We start from the raw sequence: 15,928 nt of genomic DNA, 5'->3' as shown, positions 1-15,928 counted from the left end.
ATAACCAAAGACCGTAAAATATAGCATAAAAATTGAATACCAGTACTGGCTTCAGATTTTACAACAGGTTACCCCAGCACATTAAGGAACTAGCTATAATAGACAATTTAAAAAGGTGGTTACCAAAATTTTACGAAAAAAAGTGTTATTATTCATTATAGGAGTATTTAAATGGAGATTAAATTCAGAGGTGGTGTTCTGCATGTTGTATGTCATCATCCGAAGTATGGAGAATTACATCATTACAATTTATCAATTTATGCTCCTTATCAGTCCATATAGAGTGTTAGTTGGGAGGCTGGAGGGAAAAAGATCTTTGGGAAGGCCGAGATGTAGATGGGAGGATAATATTAAAATGGATTTGAGGGAGGTGGGATATTATGATAGAGACTGGATTAATCTGGCACAGGATAGGGACCAATGGCGGGCTTATGTGAGGGCGGAAATGAACCTGCAGGTTCCTTAAAAGCCACTTGTAAGTAAGTAAGTACCGGTAAGTAAGTTGTATCATGTATGATTAGAGAACTCAATAAACGAAATGAAATACATTATTTTAAATCATCTTGTAAATGTCAATATATGTAAAGTTCATTGTAAATAGTTATTATTCCCAGTCATTTTTGTAACTCAGTGTACCGTAATCATCATTTTTCATTCCCTATATATGATTATAACCTACTAATTTATAATTGTAAGATTTTATGTAACTTTAAGATTTTAAAAGTGTCAGAATCTTATGTACAAGTCTACTGACAGGTAATAAATGAATACTGAAAAAGATTTGGCAACGAACTTCTAAGTCCTCAGAAAGAATTCCAGGATACACAAAAAAACAAGATGGCGGCACAGAGGAGACTTCAGACGACAATGAAGGGTTTAGAGATAGCGACTAACCAGCAGGATGGTGAAGGAAAAAAAGTGACGAAAGTGCAGATCATCAGTCTTCAGATGTGGCTCAAACAGATGCATTGCTGGGTGGGGAAGCATTTGAGTGGGAATAACTTAATCTCCTTTCCTTTGAAATTTTTATGGAAGTACATTATTACCAGTGAAGGAAAATGTTCCTTATCTTAAATATTAGTACCGGTACAAGACTCATTTTCCATTTGCACATAACACCGATAGAAACAAAAAATAAACAACATGGAGTTACAATTTTTGGAGTGATTTAACAAATAAAAGCTTGAATAAGTCGGTTTATGCACGGCAATATGAAAGTCGTGATATAATTGTTAACTACCACTAAGACTGAGTTGGAAGAAAACAAACTTAAAGGTGTTTGTCCCTGAAACAATTTCGCATTGGTTTACAAAGGAAGAATACATACGGAAGTGAAATGTGAGTCTATTGCCTCTTCATGAAACATTGTGTAGATGTCCCATCCTCCTCTCTAACCTGGAAGTCATAAGCCAGCAAAAGTAAACACTTTAAATGCAGAAAAGGTCGAAATGTAATGTTGGAGCACAGTACGTGGGAGGTCAATTTCTATCAAGGCTCATCCTAACATTTGTCTTAAGGCCTTATGAAAGCCACGAAAAACGACACGAAGGCTGAAACTGTATATTCAGGATGCAACTGGTTATGAGGGCATGTCTGAAGTGGAGAGTGGATAATGCTAACAAAAGTAGTGGAGGACAGTAAGTGTTGACAGAGAGATTTAAAATGACATACTGCTTAGAAGATGGAGGGACACTGGTTCCAGAAAAGAACTCATAAAAGAGAAAAGAAACAAATGCACACAACAAAGTTCTTTACGAAACTGGCAGTGTAGGATATCATATTGGTCTTACTATTTAAATAAATCAATTTTTTTTTGTACTTTTTGTTAGTTACTTACTTACTTACTGGCTTTTAAGGAACCCGGAGGTTCATTACCGCCCTCACATAAGCCCGCCATTGGTCCCTGTCCTGAGCAAGATCAATCCATTCTCTATCATCATATCCCACCTCCCTCAAATCCATTTTAATATTATCTTCCCATCTACGTCTCGGCCTCCCTAAAGGTCTTTTTCCCTCCGGCCTCCCAACTAACACTCTATATGCATTTATCGATTTGCCCATATGTGCTACATGCCCTGCCCATCTCAAACGCCTGGATTTAATGTTCCTAATTATGTCAGGTGAAGAATACAATGCGTGAAGTTCTGTGTTGTGTAACTTTCTCCATTCTTCTGTAACTTCATCCCTCTTAGCCCCAAATATTTTCCTAAGCACCTTATTCTCAAACACCCTTAACCTATGTTCCTCTCTCAAAGTGAGAGTCCAAGTTTCACAACCATAAAGAACAACCAGTAATATAAGTTAACTGTTTTATAAATTCTAACTTTCAGATTTTTTGACAGCAGACAGGATGATGAAAGCTTCTCAACCGAATAATAACACGCATTTCCCATATTTATTCTGTGTTTAATTTCCTCCCGAGTATCATTTATATTTCTTACTGTTGCTCCAAGATATTTGAACTTCTCCACCTCTTCAAAAGATAAATTTCCAATTTTTATATTTCCATTTCGTACAATATTCTCGTCACGAGACATAATCATATAATTTGTCTTTTCGGGATTTACTTCCAAACCTATCTCTTTACTTGCTTCCAGTAAAATTCCCGTGTTTTCCCTAATCGTTTGTGGATTTTCTCCTAATATATTCACGTGATCCACATAAACAAGCAGCTGATGTAACCAGTTCAATTCCAAACCCTCTCTGTTATCCTGGACTTTCTTAATGGCATACTCTAGAGCGAAGTTAAAAAGTAAAGATGATACTGGATCTCCTTGCTTTAGTCCACAGTGAATTGGAAACGCATCTGACAGAAAATGAACTTTTTGTTAGTTACTAATTATATATAACAACAAGAATTTATTTTCGAAAATAATAATTTAAACCTATGTGTTTCGATTACATAATTATCTTCAGTCTTTTTTTCAGGCAGGTAACAGAGACTCTGCTTATATATATATATATATATATATATATATATATATATATATATATATATATATATATATACAGACGTGGACAAATTATTAGCAAAATTTAAGATTTTTATTATATATTTTTACAAAATATGATTCTTCAATTTAGACTACAGTTGACATTTTTGTGTATTTCCAAATTATTAGCCAATTGAAGATTTGTATTGTATATTTTTCAAAATTTAACTCCTCAATTTGGACTACAGTTGATATTTTTGCATATTTACAAATTATTAGCAAAACTGAAGGTTTTTGTTGTATATTTTTACAAAATTCGATTCTTCAATTTGTACTACAGTTGACATTTTGGATATTTCGAAATTATTAGCAAAACTGAAGATTTTTGTTTCATATTTTTACAAAATTTGACTCTTCAATGCAGTTGACAATTTTGCTAATTTACAAATTATTAGCAAAATTGAAGACTTTTATTATATATTTTTACAAAACTTGACTCTTCAATTTAAACTACAGTTGACATTTTTGCATATTTCTGTCTACTGTAATGATGGAAATATCCAAAATTGTCAAATGTAGTCTAAATTGAAAAGTCAAATTTTGTAAACAGAATTATCATAAAAATCGTCCATTTTGTTAATAATTTGTCCACGTCTGTATATATATATATATATATATATATATATATATATATATATATATATATATATCCATGTCCCTAAAATTACGTCATTTAAAGTACAAGTCAAGCCATGTGACGATGAAGAAACATCTGAATTTTATTGTATACATAGAAACAAATGAACGAATGATCCAACAGCTGCAACAGCTCCATTATTTGAGTCGTGCACAAGTGGCGCCAAGAATGTGTTATAATGGCACACTGCAGGCAGACTGTAAGGATGATCTGGATTGAATTGTTAACTCAGAAATTGTTAATAAGCACCTCACAAAGTCATTAAAAAGTAAACTGTTTTGAATTCGGTGAATCCACAAGAAAATTAAAGAAAAACAATGTCCATTAAATAAGTTAACAATAACATCTGTTAATAATGTTTATTAGCATTGCTTATTTAACTTATGCCCATACCAAAACAAAGTAAATTACAGAAGTTTGTAACATGAATTTAAGAAGAAAAAAAAAGTAATACAAAACAATACAGTATCAAATACGATACTTAATACTATTCTGTGCAACATGATAGTTATTTACGATATAAGTATCATAACGAAAATGGAATTAGTAATATGATATTACAATACGAATATTGTACAATATTTTATCAGATTTAAAATTTCACTATTATTTCACCTTCCACTACTTGATCTAAAATTTTGAAGTTCTATTAGATTTGACAATCTCTCTGGAGAGAAAGGCAACAGGATTTTGTTTATGATGCGATTACTGAAACAATTGAATTTACACTAGTTACAGTAACTAAGTCACTATAAACAAATTATCTGAAAGCAAAATATTTTTTCATTTTGTATCATAATTTTTACATCATTGTAAATAAAAATATTTCAAATTTCTAGGAAAGTATTAATTGTATAGCTTCGACATGTAAAAAATTCATTGCTAATATGTGCAATAAATAAATAAATTCTTTTCACCTATTTCAACACAAGCTTCACTTTATAGCACTAGTGTAACTAAGCATTTTATTACCTACGACATTTTTATGAATGAACTCTGACATTACGCAATAAAAGCGGATGAAATGATAAAATAAATCTAGTTTGAAAAAGTCTTTGATAGCCAATTAATTAATGAACTTGGCTTTAATAATTTTTTATGGATTTCTTCTAGTGATTTTGAATTTTTAATGAACACAATTAGATCTAGAATAGGAAAAATAGATAAAAAATATGTAGAACTTTTTCATTTAGGGCACTTTTTTTTTCTTTTTTTTTTAAACATTTTGACTGTGGGAAATGTTTCTGATAGCTGTTTCGATTGCTGTAATTTCTCCGTTAAAATTATTTGCATACGGTCTTAAGGGATTTGAAGAACAATTGGTAATACCGGTACATACAGGTATGTATAGGCTACTCTTGCACCTGTTCTTTGTTACTGTGATTCATGTATTTCTCTGTTGTACACTTATACACATACTCAAAAAATGAATGACAGCATTTACAGAAGACAAAATCTTTAAAAGTTCTGTTTGTACACAGATTATTACGCTAATAAGAACTTTAGCTAGGACATCTAATGTAACTCAATCATTGTGAGTTTATAATTATAAGCTTGAGGAACCTAGCGATAACTTCAGGTATTTTTGAAGATCCGATTAGTACTTAGGTATTGTATCTAGTTTTTTTTTTTACATTTTTTCTAGTGTACCGGTACTTGCATCATATTTCCAAACAAGCATAACCAGAAATCATACCAAAAGTATGTCAAACTTTATAGAGAATTTCCGAAGTCAAGGGTCATTTTCAATGTACTTTTTATTACTCATTATCATTATATAGAATAGATGTTTTGTTATGGTACCAGCACACGAATGTAAAATATGGTGCGCCTCAAGGATCAGTGTTGGGTCCTATCTTATTTTTAATAATGGTTAATGATTTGATGTGCAATGTCTCTACTTATTCTGTGGTATTCGCTGATGATGCCACTTTCTGGACAAGTCATAGTGATATTAATGAATTGAAAACTCTTAGTAATTCCGTTTTTAATAAAGCCAAGAAATGGTTTAGTTCTAATAAATTTATTTTAAATGAAAGTAAAACCGCATCTTTGTTGTTTAGTAGTACAGTCATGGAAAATAATAATTTTAAACTTCTTGGTATTACTGTGGACAACACACTTACTTGGGCAGACCATGTTGATTCTGTTTGTAAAAAACTGTCAAGAGTAATATTTCTTCTGCGAAATATGAAAATGTATGTTCCGAAGAATTACATTAGAGTTGTCTATTTTTCTTATTTTCATAGTATATTTTCTTATGGACTACTTTTATGGAGAAAATAGTTCTCATACTAATAAGGTACCGGTACTTATGCTACAAAAAAAAGCTATTAGAATTATAACTAATTCATCAATGAAGGCACACTGCAGACCGTTATTTGTAAATGAAAAAATTATGAATGTAACATCACTGTATATTTATCAAGCCCTAAATTTCGTCAAAGAAAATTCACATATGTTGACACGTAGGAATGATGTTCATATATACAACACCAGAAACCGTGACCTTTTTGACATACCTAAGTGTAGGCTAACTAAAACAATGAATAATTATTTTATTATGTCTTTAAAAATAGCAAATAAATTTCCGAGATATCTTTTTAATCTGAAAAGGAAGTCTTTTAACAGACTTGTCTCTGGTTGGTTAATTAACAAACCATTTTATGAAATTAATGAGTTTATTAATGTCAACGTTGTTGAGAGTTTTTGAATTAATTTTATTGTTTTGTTGTTTACTTTTTATTACTGACTTTGTCAATTGCACTATGTTGTGTGCTCTGACTAAATAACACTGAATATACTGAATACACGTGCTGTTGAAAAATTTGATAAACACTACAAAAGTTAATGCACTTGTGATTTATTAAAAAACATAGAAAAATGTGTTCGAATATAATTTCTAAATAAATTAATAAACAAAATCTTCCTGTGTGGACGCACCCGTAAACTACCCAGTCAATATCGAAAGCAGTTCCTAGCCTATGAACTGTTTTTTCTATTCCATATCAGCAATAGGAATAATAACAATAATGAGCCCTTAGGATCCCTTAGGTGTAAATCTTACTTGTTGTTGGTTCCCTGTTTCAGCAAGCGTGGTCTGAGCTAGACTAGTGGTGCTAGAGCAGAGTGGCACTTACCTAGCGCTGTGGCTCAACATGATCAGGTTTCTGCAACAACAGAAAAATTCTATGGTGATGACAGTACAACGTAAGCATGAACTAGGCAGATCTAGCGCTGCAGGGCTCAGTGTTAGCGTGTCCATGGCTAGTGCAGGCACATTATAATATCTACAGTAACTATCTAAGAATGTTAAATGTATTGTATAGATACTATATTAAACAGTTGTCTCAGGATTTCTCAAACTTCACAATGACTCAATTAGCTGAAGTAATAACACAGTCTACTATATACAGTCGCGAAGCTTGAGGTGTTTTTTTGCAAATCTCGTGGTAAAGCGCTCCAAGCGGTTAGCAACTAGAAACAATAGACTGTCCATGGTCGACTTTGGACTGTATCGTATTTCTATCGCGTGCTAGCTCGTTGCGTATTTCACATTGATGCTTGTGAAATGTTCGTTATTGGTTGTAATGAAAATGTTAATGGCTAAAATATAATAATTGGAACAATAATATGGGACAAGGAGAAGACGTTTGTAGTGCTATAAATTGCAGCAACAGTAAGAGAAAGAGGCCAGAGTTATCCTTTTTCCGATTTCCGAAAGATTCAGAAAGGTTCCTGGGTTTCCACAAGAATACTGTGCAGAAACAAAACTGTTAATTTTGAAGTTCTTTGTGACTGTTAGAATACATTATATCCTTAAATTTCACAATGAAATGTTTCAGTCTAACCGAAAGGACATTAGATACCGGTTAAAGTTCTGTCACTTAGGCTGCTAAATTTCTAGAGAAATAAAGGTTAGGTCTACTTTTTTTTTCAGAGGATATATTTTTAATTTGTAGCTATTAATTTTGTTATCATTTTTATGTGTTATTTTACTAAAGACGTAGAAAAATTAAGTTTGTTTTAATGAAATTTATTGATCACGTTATATTTTCAATTCTGGTGGGATTATTATTGCTTAGGCCTACTTTTTTGCCAAAGGATATGTTTTTAATTATAGCTGTTAATTTTGTTGTTATTTTTATTTGTTGCTTTACTAGAGACGTAGAAAAAGTCTGTTACAATAAAATTTATTGATCACGTTTTATTTCCAATTCTGGTGTGATTATTATTGCTTAACCTAATCCCACTTTGTTAACTACGTAAGCCTACACTACAAATACCAGTACACGTAAGTTACTCCATTAATTCATATTTCCATTATTATTGTTGTAAAGGGAAATGCAAATTAATATTTATTGGTTTCATAGTTAATTATCGCTATAATCTTGAATGAGTGAAGCTATTATAGTAAATTTCAGTTTGTTTTGCACAAACAAAAATTATATTAACTTATTTCTTGCAGTTATCTTCGAGTTTATGGTGGAATTTAATATACTTCATTAAAATAATAAATTAACTTTATGCATTTAATATTTCAATAATGGAAGGATGGTGTTAATTTTTCCGAAAGAACACAACGAAAGTGTAACATATTTTGTCGTCTGCTAGGAGAGAGATCTGCGATGATGAGGCGATAGTAGCGATCCTAGTGGTGGGCAACTTCCCATGTTTGCATTTTTACTACATATTGAGCTTCGCGACTGTATATAGTAGACTGTGGTAATAGCACGTTCATTTTATTAAATGTAATGGCTATGTATGGTACCAGTAAGGGTCCAAGATGGAGGAAAAAAGACCAACAGATGTTGTCTAGAGCCTTCTAGAAGGGACAGGGTCCTTTTACGTGCAATAAATCTATGATGCGGGCACTGCCATCGTGATCTAGACCAGGCCGTAATGCAGGTTGTGTGACGTCATTCGATGAGTCGGGCTTTTCTATTTGAGTATACGGAGCTGAGAGAAAGATATTACTTTATAGCGTGTCGGCGCTCAATTTTATTTAGTGTAATGTGTGTATAAGAACCCTTCACACTTCTTATTGCATAATATGTTGCAGAAAGAATTACAAAACTGTGTTATTTTAATGTGAACGGAGTTTTACATGGTAACATAACCTGGTTGCATCAACATTTTAAGTTTGGAATGGAAGCTATTTTGAGATTTAATAAAGAAGAATTATTTATTTTGTGATTTTAATTTAGCACGTCTACCTTCCTTACTTGCAGGTACAAAATTTACCACAGTCCCTCCTATGAAATTAGTGTATGTACAGTTGTGTGTTAATCTGGTAGGTTAGATAAATACAATTCATTACAACCCAGTAAAGTAGGGAACAAATACATAATACAATTAAATTTTTATTCAATGTAATATGTGCATAAGTTCCATTTATGTGTTGCATAATGTGGCAGGAATAATAAATAAAACTGTGTTATTTTTATGTGAAGAGAATTTACCATGTTAACATAACCTATCTGCGTCAACATTTTAGGCTTAAGTTGAGAACGAAAACGGTTTTGAGATTTAATAAAGAAGAATATATTTTTAGGATAAACTTCAGAACACGGTTACCGTCCTTACTTATAGGTAGAAAATTCACCACAGTCCCTCATATGAAATGTACATACGTTATATTACTTAGTAGCGCTGAGGTATAGTTCCGATAATTTCTGAACTGAAAACAGTTGAATTTATTTTTTGTGGAGATGCATTTGATCCTATAAGCAAGGCATATTAAAATCCTGAACGAACCGAACTAATTTGTATATGCAAGATGTATGAATACGAAGGGAACTACCTCAGCGCTAGTTTAGCCCTAGTAACATATTAAACTAATCAGACTTCAGACTGGAGTACTGTCTGAAACGAATAAATACAATTGAAGTGTAGACAAATTGCATTTATAAGTTATACGTAGCGTTATGCTTAATTATAATGCATACCGGTAATTGCGAATATGGAAATAAGGCAAGTACTGATAGAATAAACATAACCTATAACTTCAACACATTAAAATATGCGTCCGATGCAACTGAAAATTGTTGAAACGTGCATAAATGAATGTGCAAGAATTTCGTAATGAAGCATGAGTGCTTTATTTCAACTAATTACAATTCTAGATACTGTAACAGTAATGAAAACTATAGGGTATAATTTTTCGTAATATACTATATGTATCTCGTTTTTAGTTCAAATTGTGTATATTATCAAACGTCGTATTATTTACACGTATAATGTAGGTTATTCACAAATAAAAAGGGCGCAATAATTTAAATTTAATAAGACAAATACGTTAAACTAACAATAATGGATTAGACAAGAGTAACATCGGTATCGCTGCACTTCGGCCTAATCACAACTTACTTTACATGCCAGTCAGTGTTTCACTTTCACGTATATATTATTACACATATTTAGCCTACTGTTTATAAGACCAAAATTTCACTTAACCACATAAGGGCGCAATATTTAATCGAAATAAAGGCGGGTATTACACATACGAACTTTGCCTGCAACAACGTAATTTTCACACCAAAAATAATATTATACCGTACCTTAAATTGCAAGTAAATTGTGTCTCAAGTGTCTCACGATCACTGTTTAAAATTTTACTGACGCAATTACACTGCATTTCAGAGAAATATATGTTATTCTTCATGCACTGCAACTAATTCATATGGTTGAAAGACCGCCTTTCGCGATCAGCTGTTAAGCGAGTCACGTGGTCTGCCTTACGGCCTGTATTAGATCACGATGGCAGTGATGCGGGCCTTCCGTATTTATTTTCCTCCTGGAAAAGTCATGCTAAGGACTTTATCACCCTATAAAATCCATCGCCTTTGGCCAGGTTTAAACCTAGAAGCTTAAATACAACATCTAGCATGGTGACTGAGAACTACATATAATAATAATAATAATAATAATAATAATAATAATAATAATAATAATAATAATAATAATAATGATGATGATGATGATGATGATGATGATGATGATGATAATAATAATAATACATGTTGAATCTTTCGTACACTACTTTTAACACTTGAATATAAATAATTGATTAAATGGTGATCTTACTCGTGTTAATTGTGTAAGCATGTGCGGCTTACAGCTGTTTCGGTGCTTCTTCACACCATCCTCATTAACAATTTCAGGACAAACACACTATTTGACACCACATTTCATCAATTTCAGAACACACACACTATTTGACATCACATTTCAACACTTTTCAACAATCAAACGCACCCACACAACAGGAAGCGAAGTTCGAGATGACGCCGAGATCTAGCAGGCTCTGAGGATGGTGTGAAGAAGCACCGAAACAGCTATAAGCCGCACATGCTTACACAATTAACACGAGTAAGATCACCATTTAATCAATTATTTACAACAATAGCATATAAAAATATGATTTAATATTGAGAGATCAAGTATTCTGAGAACATTGAATTCCAAGAAGCTAGGACTTATTTACTATATTTAATCATCATCTTCTGTTTATTTTATTACCTGTACATTGCTACATAAATATCTCACAATAAAATAACTAATAACTAATAAATAATAATAATAATAATAATAATAATAATAATAATAATAATAATAATAAAATAATAATAATAATGTTTTATTTTCGCTGGCAGAATTAAGGCCACAAGACCTTCTCTTCCACTCAACCAGCTTAATCAATACAATACATATTTAAATTACGAATATTTACACTATACTTAAAAGGATCTCCAGCAATATTCTTCAGTTAAGTTTTAAATAGGTATATTTAAGGGAAAATCTATTGCAACTGTGTGGTAATGTTAGGTGACGGTGATGCCACAAGTGAATTCACGTTTCGTAATGATGAATGGAATTTCGGAAAAAGAAAGAAATATATGTAGCAACTCTTTTCCAGTGTTGCATAACTGAACATAGCCATGAGACACATAACGGTACTACGTACATAAGCAACTGAGCTCGAGTCTTGGGATATAAGCACTGCATCTGCATAACATGGACAATACATCATCAGATTTCTCGAATTTTGGTCAACAAAGAGTTGAAACAGAAAAAGCTGTTTTTGTTATATCTCATGTGCAGGGGGTGGCTCGGGTGTCTGTATCTAGTTTCATGTGGCTCACTAAACAATGGCAATAACAGCATTTGATTCATGTATGCACTTTGCTCTGATCTTGTACATGTTTCCTCACAATAATTTAGAATATTAGGTGTCATATTTTGATACATTTTTTCTCTTCCCCACAGTTGTCTCATCAAGCCTCTGTCAGTTCTGGAATCCAACACAGATACCAACATGCTTTAATTACAATTGTATTCTAATTTTAACTTAGCATGTAACAATTTTAACAACCCAGATTACGGCTTATATTGCCAGTTTTAGCACAGTGACGTTTTAACTTTCCCAGATGTTCAATTACTTCTAAATATGAAGAATATTGATCATTAAAAACAAATTTACATACTGATGAGTTTTCTGAGAGAAAAAAAAGTGGAATGCAGTGTAGATGGCTGGTAGGATGCCAAATTCCTCTAGCATAACTACAAATTTACTACACTTCTCACATTTCGTGGGGGAGAGGGGAGCACCGAAAACTTCCCTGGGGTGAGAGGCAACATTTTATGTCAGCCTTCTGACTTCTTATACGTTCCTGGATATCTTAATGTTGTTGAAACAATTCTGTTTTTTTTTTTTTTTTTCCACAAGTTTTCTAAATTTTCTAGAAGTCATAAGATTCTTTCCAACAATTCTAGGATCTATTCCCCGTGGAAAATAACGAAACAACACTGAGGAAAATTCTTTCTACTGTCACAAAGATTGCAGATATTTAACTCTTGTTGAGATCTAGGTGATGCATTGATATCTGTAACCACTCCGTCTCAATATTAACTGAATAATGCTGTTTCAACTCTTGTGTCAAGGAGAAGGTGTGGTATACAACAGCTGTGGTGTGGCACTGCAAGCCAATGGTGCACTACACGTACATCTGCCTACTTCATGGTGTTACTGCAACTACAGATACGAGAGTGGGGACCAGCACTGTGACGGTGCTCACACAACCAAGAGCACTGGTGCACATGCATGCACTCTTAGGGCAGTGCTTCACAAACTATGGTCCCAGTGGTGTAATAATAACAAAGCCTTTAGTAAAGTCTTCCCTTTCAAATACGAGTATTAGGTTCTAGCAAATACAACTGATCAGATATTTAGGTACACAAAGAGACAACTTTAGCAATTCTTTATTACTTTACTTTTAAAACAAGTGTTAAATTGGAAGACACTTAAATTCTGCGCAGTGATACCCGAGCTTTGAGAGAAGGAATACATTAAAGCGGATTTTAGGAAAATTGTCCATAGAACTTAAAAGTTTGGGAATCACTGCTGTAGGGTGACTTTGTTTTCTTTTTGTCTCCTTCTGAAAACAAGTTTATTTAATGATACAAAGTCATAAATATTTGTTAATGGCAAACTTCGCAAGGTTCATAAAGGAGCGGGGATCAGTCCTTACAGGAAGGCAACTCCACCACCAGGCTAGCAAGCTGAAATTCAATTATTATTTATACAAAAAATAAATAAAACAACTGACACATTGCTACCCATAAGATACAATCAGAGTCAAGTAAAACACTGTTAATTGCAGTGTGTAATCAGGGGCAAATTATTACTGATCTTAGAGTTATTTACACAGCATGCGGAGAAATGATTTACAGTAAAAATGGGGTACCAAACTAAGTATTTTGAGGATAGAAACAAGGGGTCACAGACGTTTTGTTATGGCGCTACAGTTGTGAAACATGTTTGTGGCTACCTACCTAACTTGACACCAATAAATTTTTTCCTCTGAAGTGCTATGAAGGACGCAATGTAAGACATACCAGTTAAGAATGAAGAAATCTTTGTACAGCATATTATAGCTGAAGTAGAAATGAATCTCCAGACCATTTCTGGTATCTTTAATTAATTGCATCAATCCATATTGCACCCCTATGTTGCTTCTTTTAAGTCAGTGGGACCAATATGTACATTTTAAGACGTACTGTGCATTAAATACATGCATTTGTTAAAATAAATTAATTTTGTTTCCATTTGATTAGCCATAAACACGTTTCACAAATACAGCTACACCAGTAATAAAATTATTGTTGCATCTGGCGCATAATGGAGCATCTGCGACCTGTTGTATCTTCCCTCAAAATAGTTTGATACCTCCATTTTTACTCCAGAATTTTCTGCACTCTATATATTCTTTGTAACTGGCTGTATAGCATATTATCTGACATAACTTGCAAAGGATATGGAAGACAGTGGATGTATCATCTAAAGTAAAGTTACCAGACGACCCCGTTTCCAGGAGACAGTCCCCGAATTTTGTTCTTTTTTTTTTTTTTGTTCCCGAACAAAATTCGTCCCCGGAATGTCCTTTAATTTAATAATTTATTCCCAGACGTCCCCAAATTTTCAGTGTTAATTACTATAATTTTATGAAAATACTGTTGAATATCTCAGTGCCTGGATTATTCATTCACAAGATAAGATTACTGATTAAATTTGCAACTTCTTTACCATGTTAATATTTAGAATTTCCCTTGCTTGACTAGTTTCGAAGTTTTGTGCTTCATTGTCTTGACTAGGCTTTGGACAATGAAGCACGAGACTTCGAAACTAGTTAAGGAAGGTAAATCCTAAATATTAACACAGTAAAGAAGTTGCAAATTCAGTCAGTAATATCTAAGTGTTAAAAGTGTACATAGAAAAAAATGAAGAAAGTATATTGCTGAGATCTCCACAAAGAGAAAAATTTAAAGAGAGAGTCCATTATTTTCCTACAAATGAAGGTGAATTTGATCTGGACGAAGACAGTTTATTTGACGAAATTTCTTGCTTGAAGAAATATGCGACTTCAGAGAAAATAGTAAAGTGAAATGAAGAAAATTCTACTCTTCGCTCAAAATGGAGTGAAATCTTTAGAATTTTCTCTGAGAAAACGATTCTCTGTACACAACTCCAGAAATTGACTCAACTGTCTGTTTTTCTGGAAATAATGCTTCAGAGGAGAGAGTTTTTTCTTCAGTAAACATGAAGTGGACATCCCAAAATTTGAAAATGAGTTTAGAAACTGTTCGAGCCATGCTTGGTATCTTAACCAACTTCGGCATGACCTGTCAGAAATTTGCTGCAAAATTGGGATCCAGAAAAGATATGCTTAAAAATATTCACTCTTCTGAAAAATACCATTACCGGTACCGGTAGTTTAAGTAATAAGTAGAATGAACATTTTTAGTACTGGTATTTAGTATTAGTATTTATTTAGTATTTATTTATTTATTTAACCTGGTAGAGATAAGGCCATCAGGCAAGATTACCTGATTAATGAAAGCTAGACAATTAGAAGTTAAGAACAAAGAATATTTTTGTATTTACTGAATTACAAATTAAACCTAGAATAACAAAATTCTACAGTGATGAAATTACCATATATTGAGATATTCTGTGATAGATTAAGAGAACTATTTACAAGAAACCATGTCTGAACGAGTCTCAATTACTGACCAAGTGCCTAGTAAGTTTGCGTTTGAATTCAATTTTATTTCGACAGTCCCTGATAGCAGGTAACGAATTCCAGAGTCTTGGCAGGGCTATTGTGAAATTGTATGTAAATTGAAAGAGTATTCTTCAAATTGTGTAAAAAAATACATGTGAATGGCAAACTAACAGAAATGTTAAAAGTACGAGTAGTTTCTATATGTCAATATCTGTCCTCGGAAATTGTGAAAAAAATCTGGTAACCTTAAGTTAAGTTGACCTGCACTGTGCAAGGTTTCTGCCTAGATGTGCAAACAGAGGGAGGAATGAACCCCTCTAGAACCAAGTGAGAATTCTGTGCACAAGCGTGAGTCTCAAGACATTTGCAGAAACATGAACTTCTCCAGCCAGTGCTATGGTTCGCGTGATAGCCAGCATGCAGTGTCACTGTGGAACCAACTCCCACTCACGTAAGTCACGAAGGAAGAAAACACTTTCCTCCATGACATGGTGCAAATCACTATGAAAAACTGTGAATCTTTAGATTCCCACGTGTTATTTTATGGGAAGTGATATACTAGATTTAAAAACAGGGGTAACAATTTACAAGGGGCGTCTACATGCCCCGGTCTGTCTGATTCCTTGAAGTGAGGTGCAGAGTGATGCAACTATGTAAACAGCAAGTATAGTCACCCGTGGCCACGCTGCAGCTAAACAACCAAAGCAATGGCTGTCTCCTAAATAACACAACAA

At 33.1% G+C, this 15,928-nt stretch overlaps 1 protein-coding gene across 6 annotated transcripts in view; it reads right to left on the bottom strand.

Annotated features, from left to right (window-relative positions):
- Nucleotides 1-15,928, bottom strand: part of LOC138706724 (solute carrier family 35 member F3) — a 106,645-nt gene that overhangs the window by 12,743 nt on the left and 77,974 nt on the right. For 3 of the 6 annotated variants that reach the window (XM_069836344.1, XM_069836345.1, XM_069836349.1), the window contains one exon: nucleotides 6,771-6,800. The exons of 1 other annotated variant lie outside the window; for it this stretch is intronic. In XM_069836344.1, coding sequence (XP_069692445.1) covers nucleotides 6,771-6,800 — 30 coding nt within the window. Of the gene's footprint in view, nucleotides 1-6,697; nucleotides 6,801-15,868; nucleotides 15,913-15,928 lie in introns of all 6 variants that reach the window. 2 more of the 6 variants (XM_069836347.1, XR_011334064.1) reach the window with 2 other exon arrangements.

Source organism: Periplaneta americana, chromosome 9 (genome assembly GCF_040183065.1).
Source record: "Periplaneta americana isolate PAMFEO1 chromosome 9, P.americana_PAMFEO1_priV1, whole genome shotgun sequence".
Taxonomy (NCBI): domain Eukaryota; kingdom Metazoa; phylum Arthropoda; class Insecta; order Blattodea; family Blattidae; genus Periplaneta; species Periplaneta americana.
Note: the sequence above shows the minus strand (reverse complement) of the source record. Positions and strands in the feature narration are given on the sequence as shown.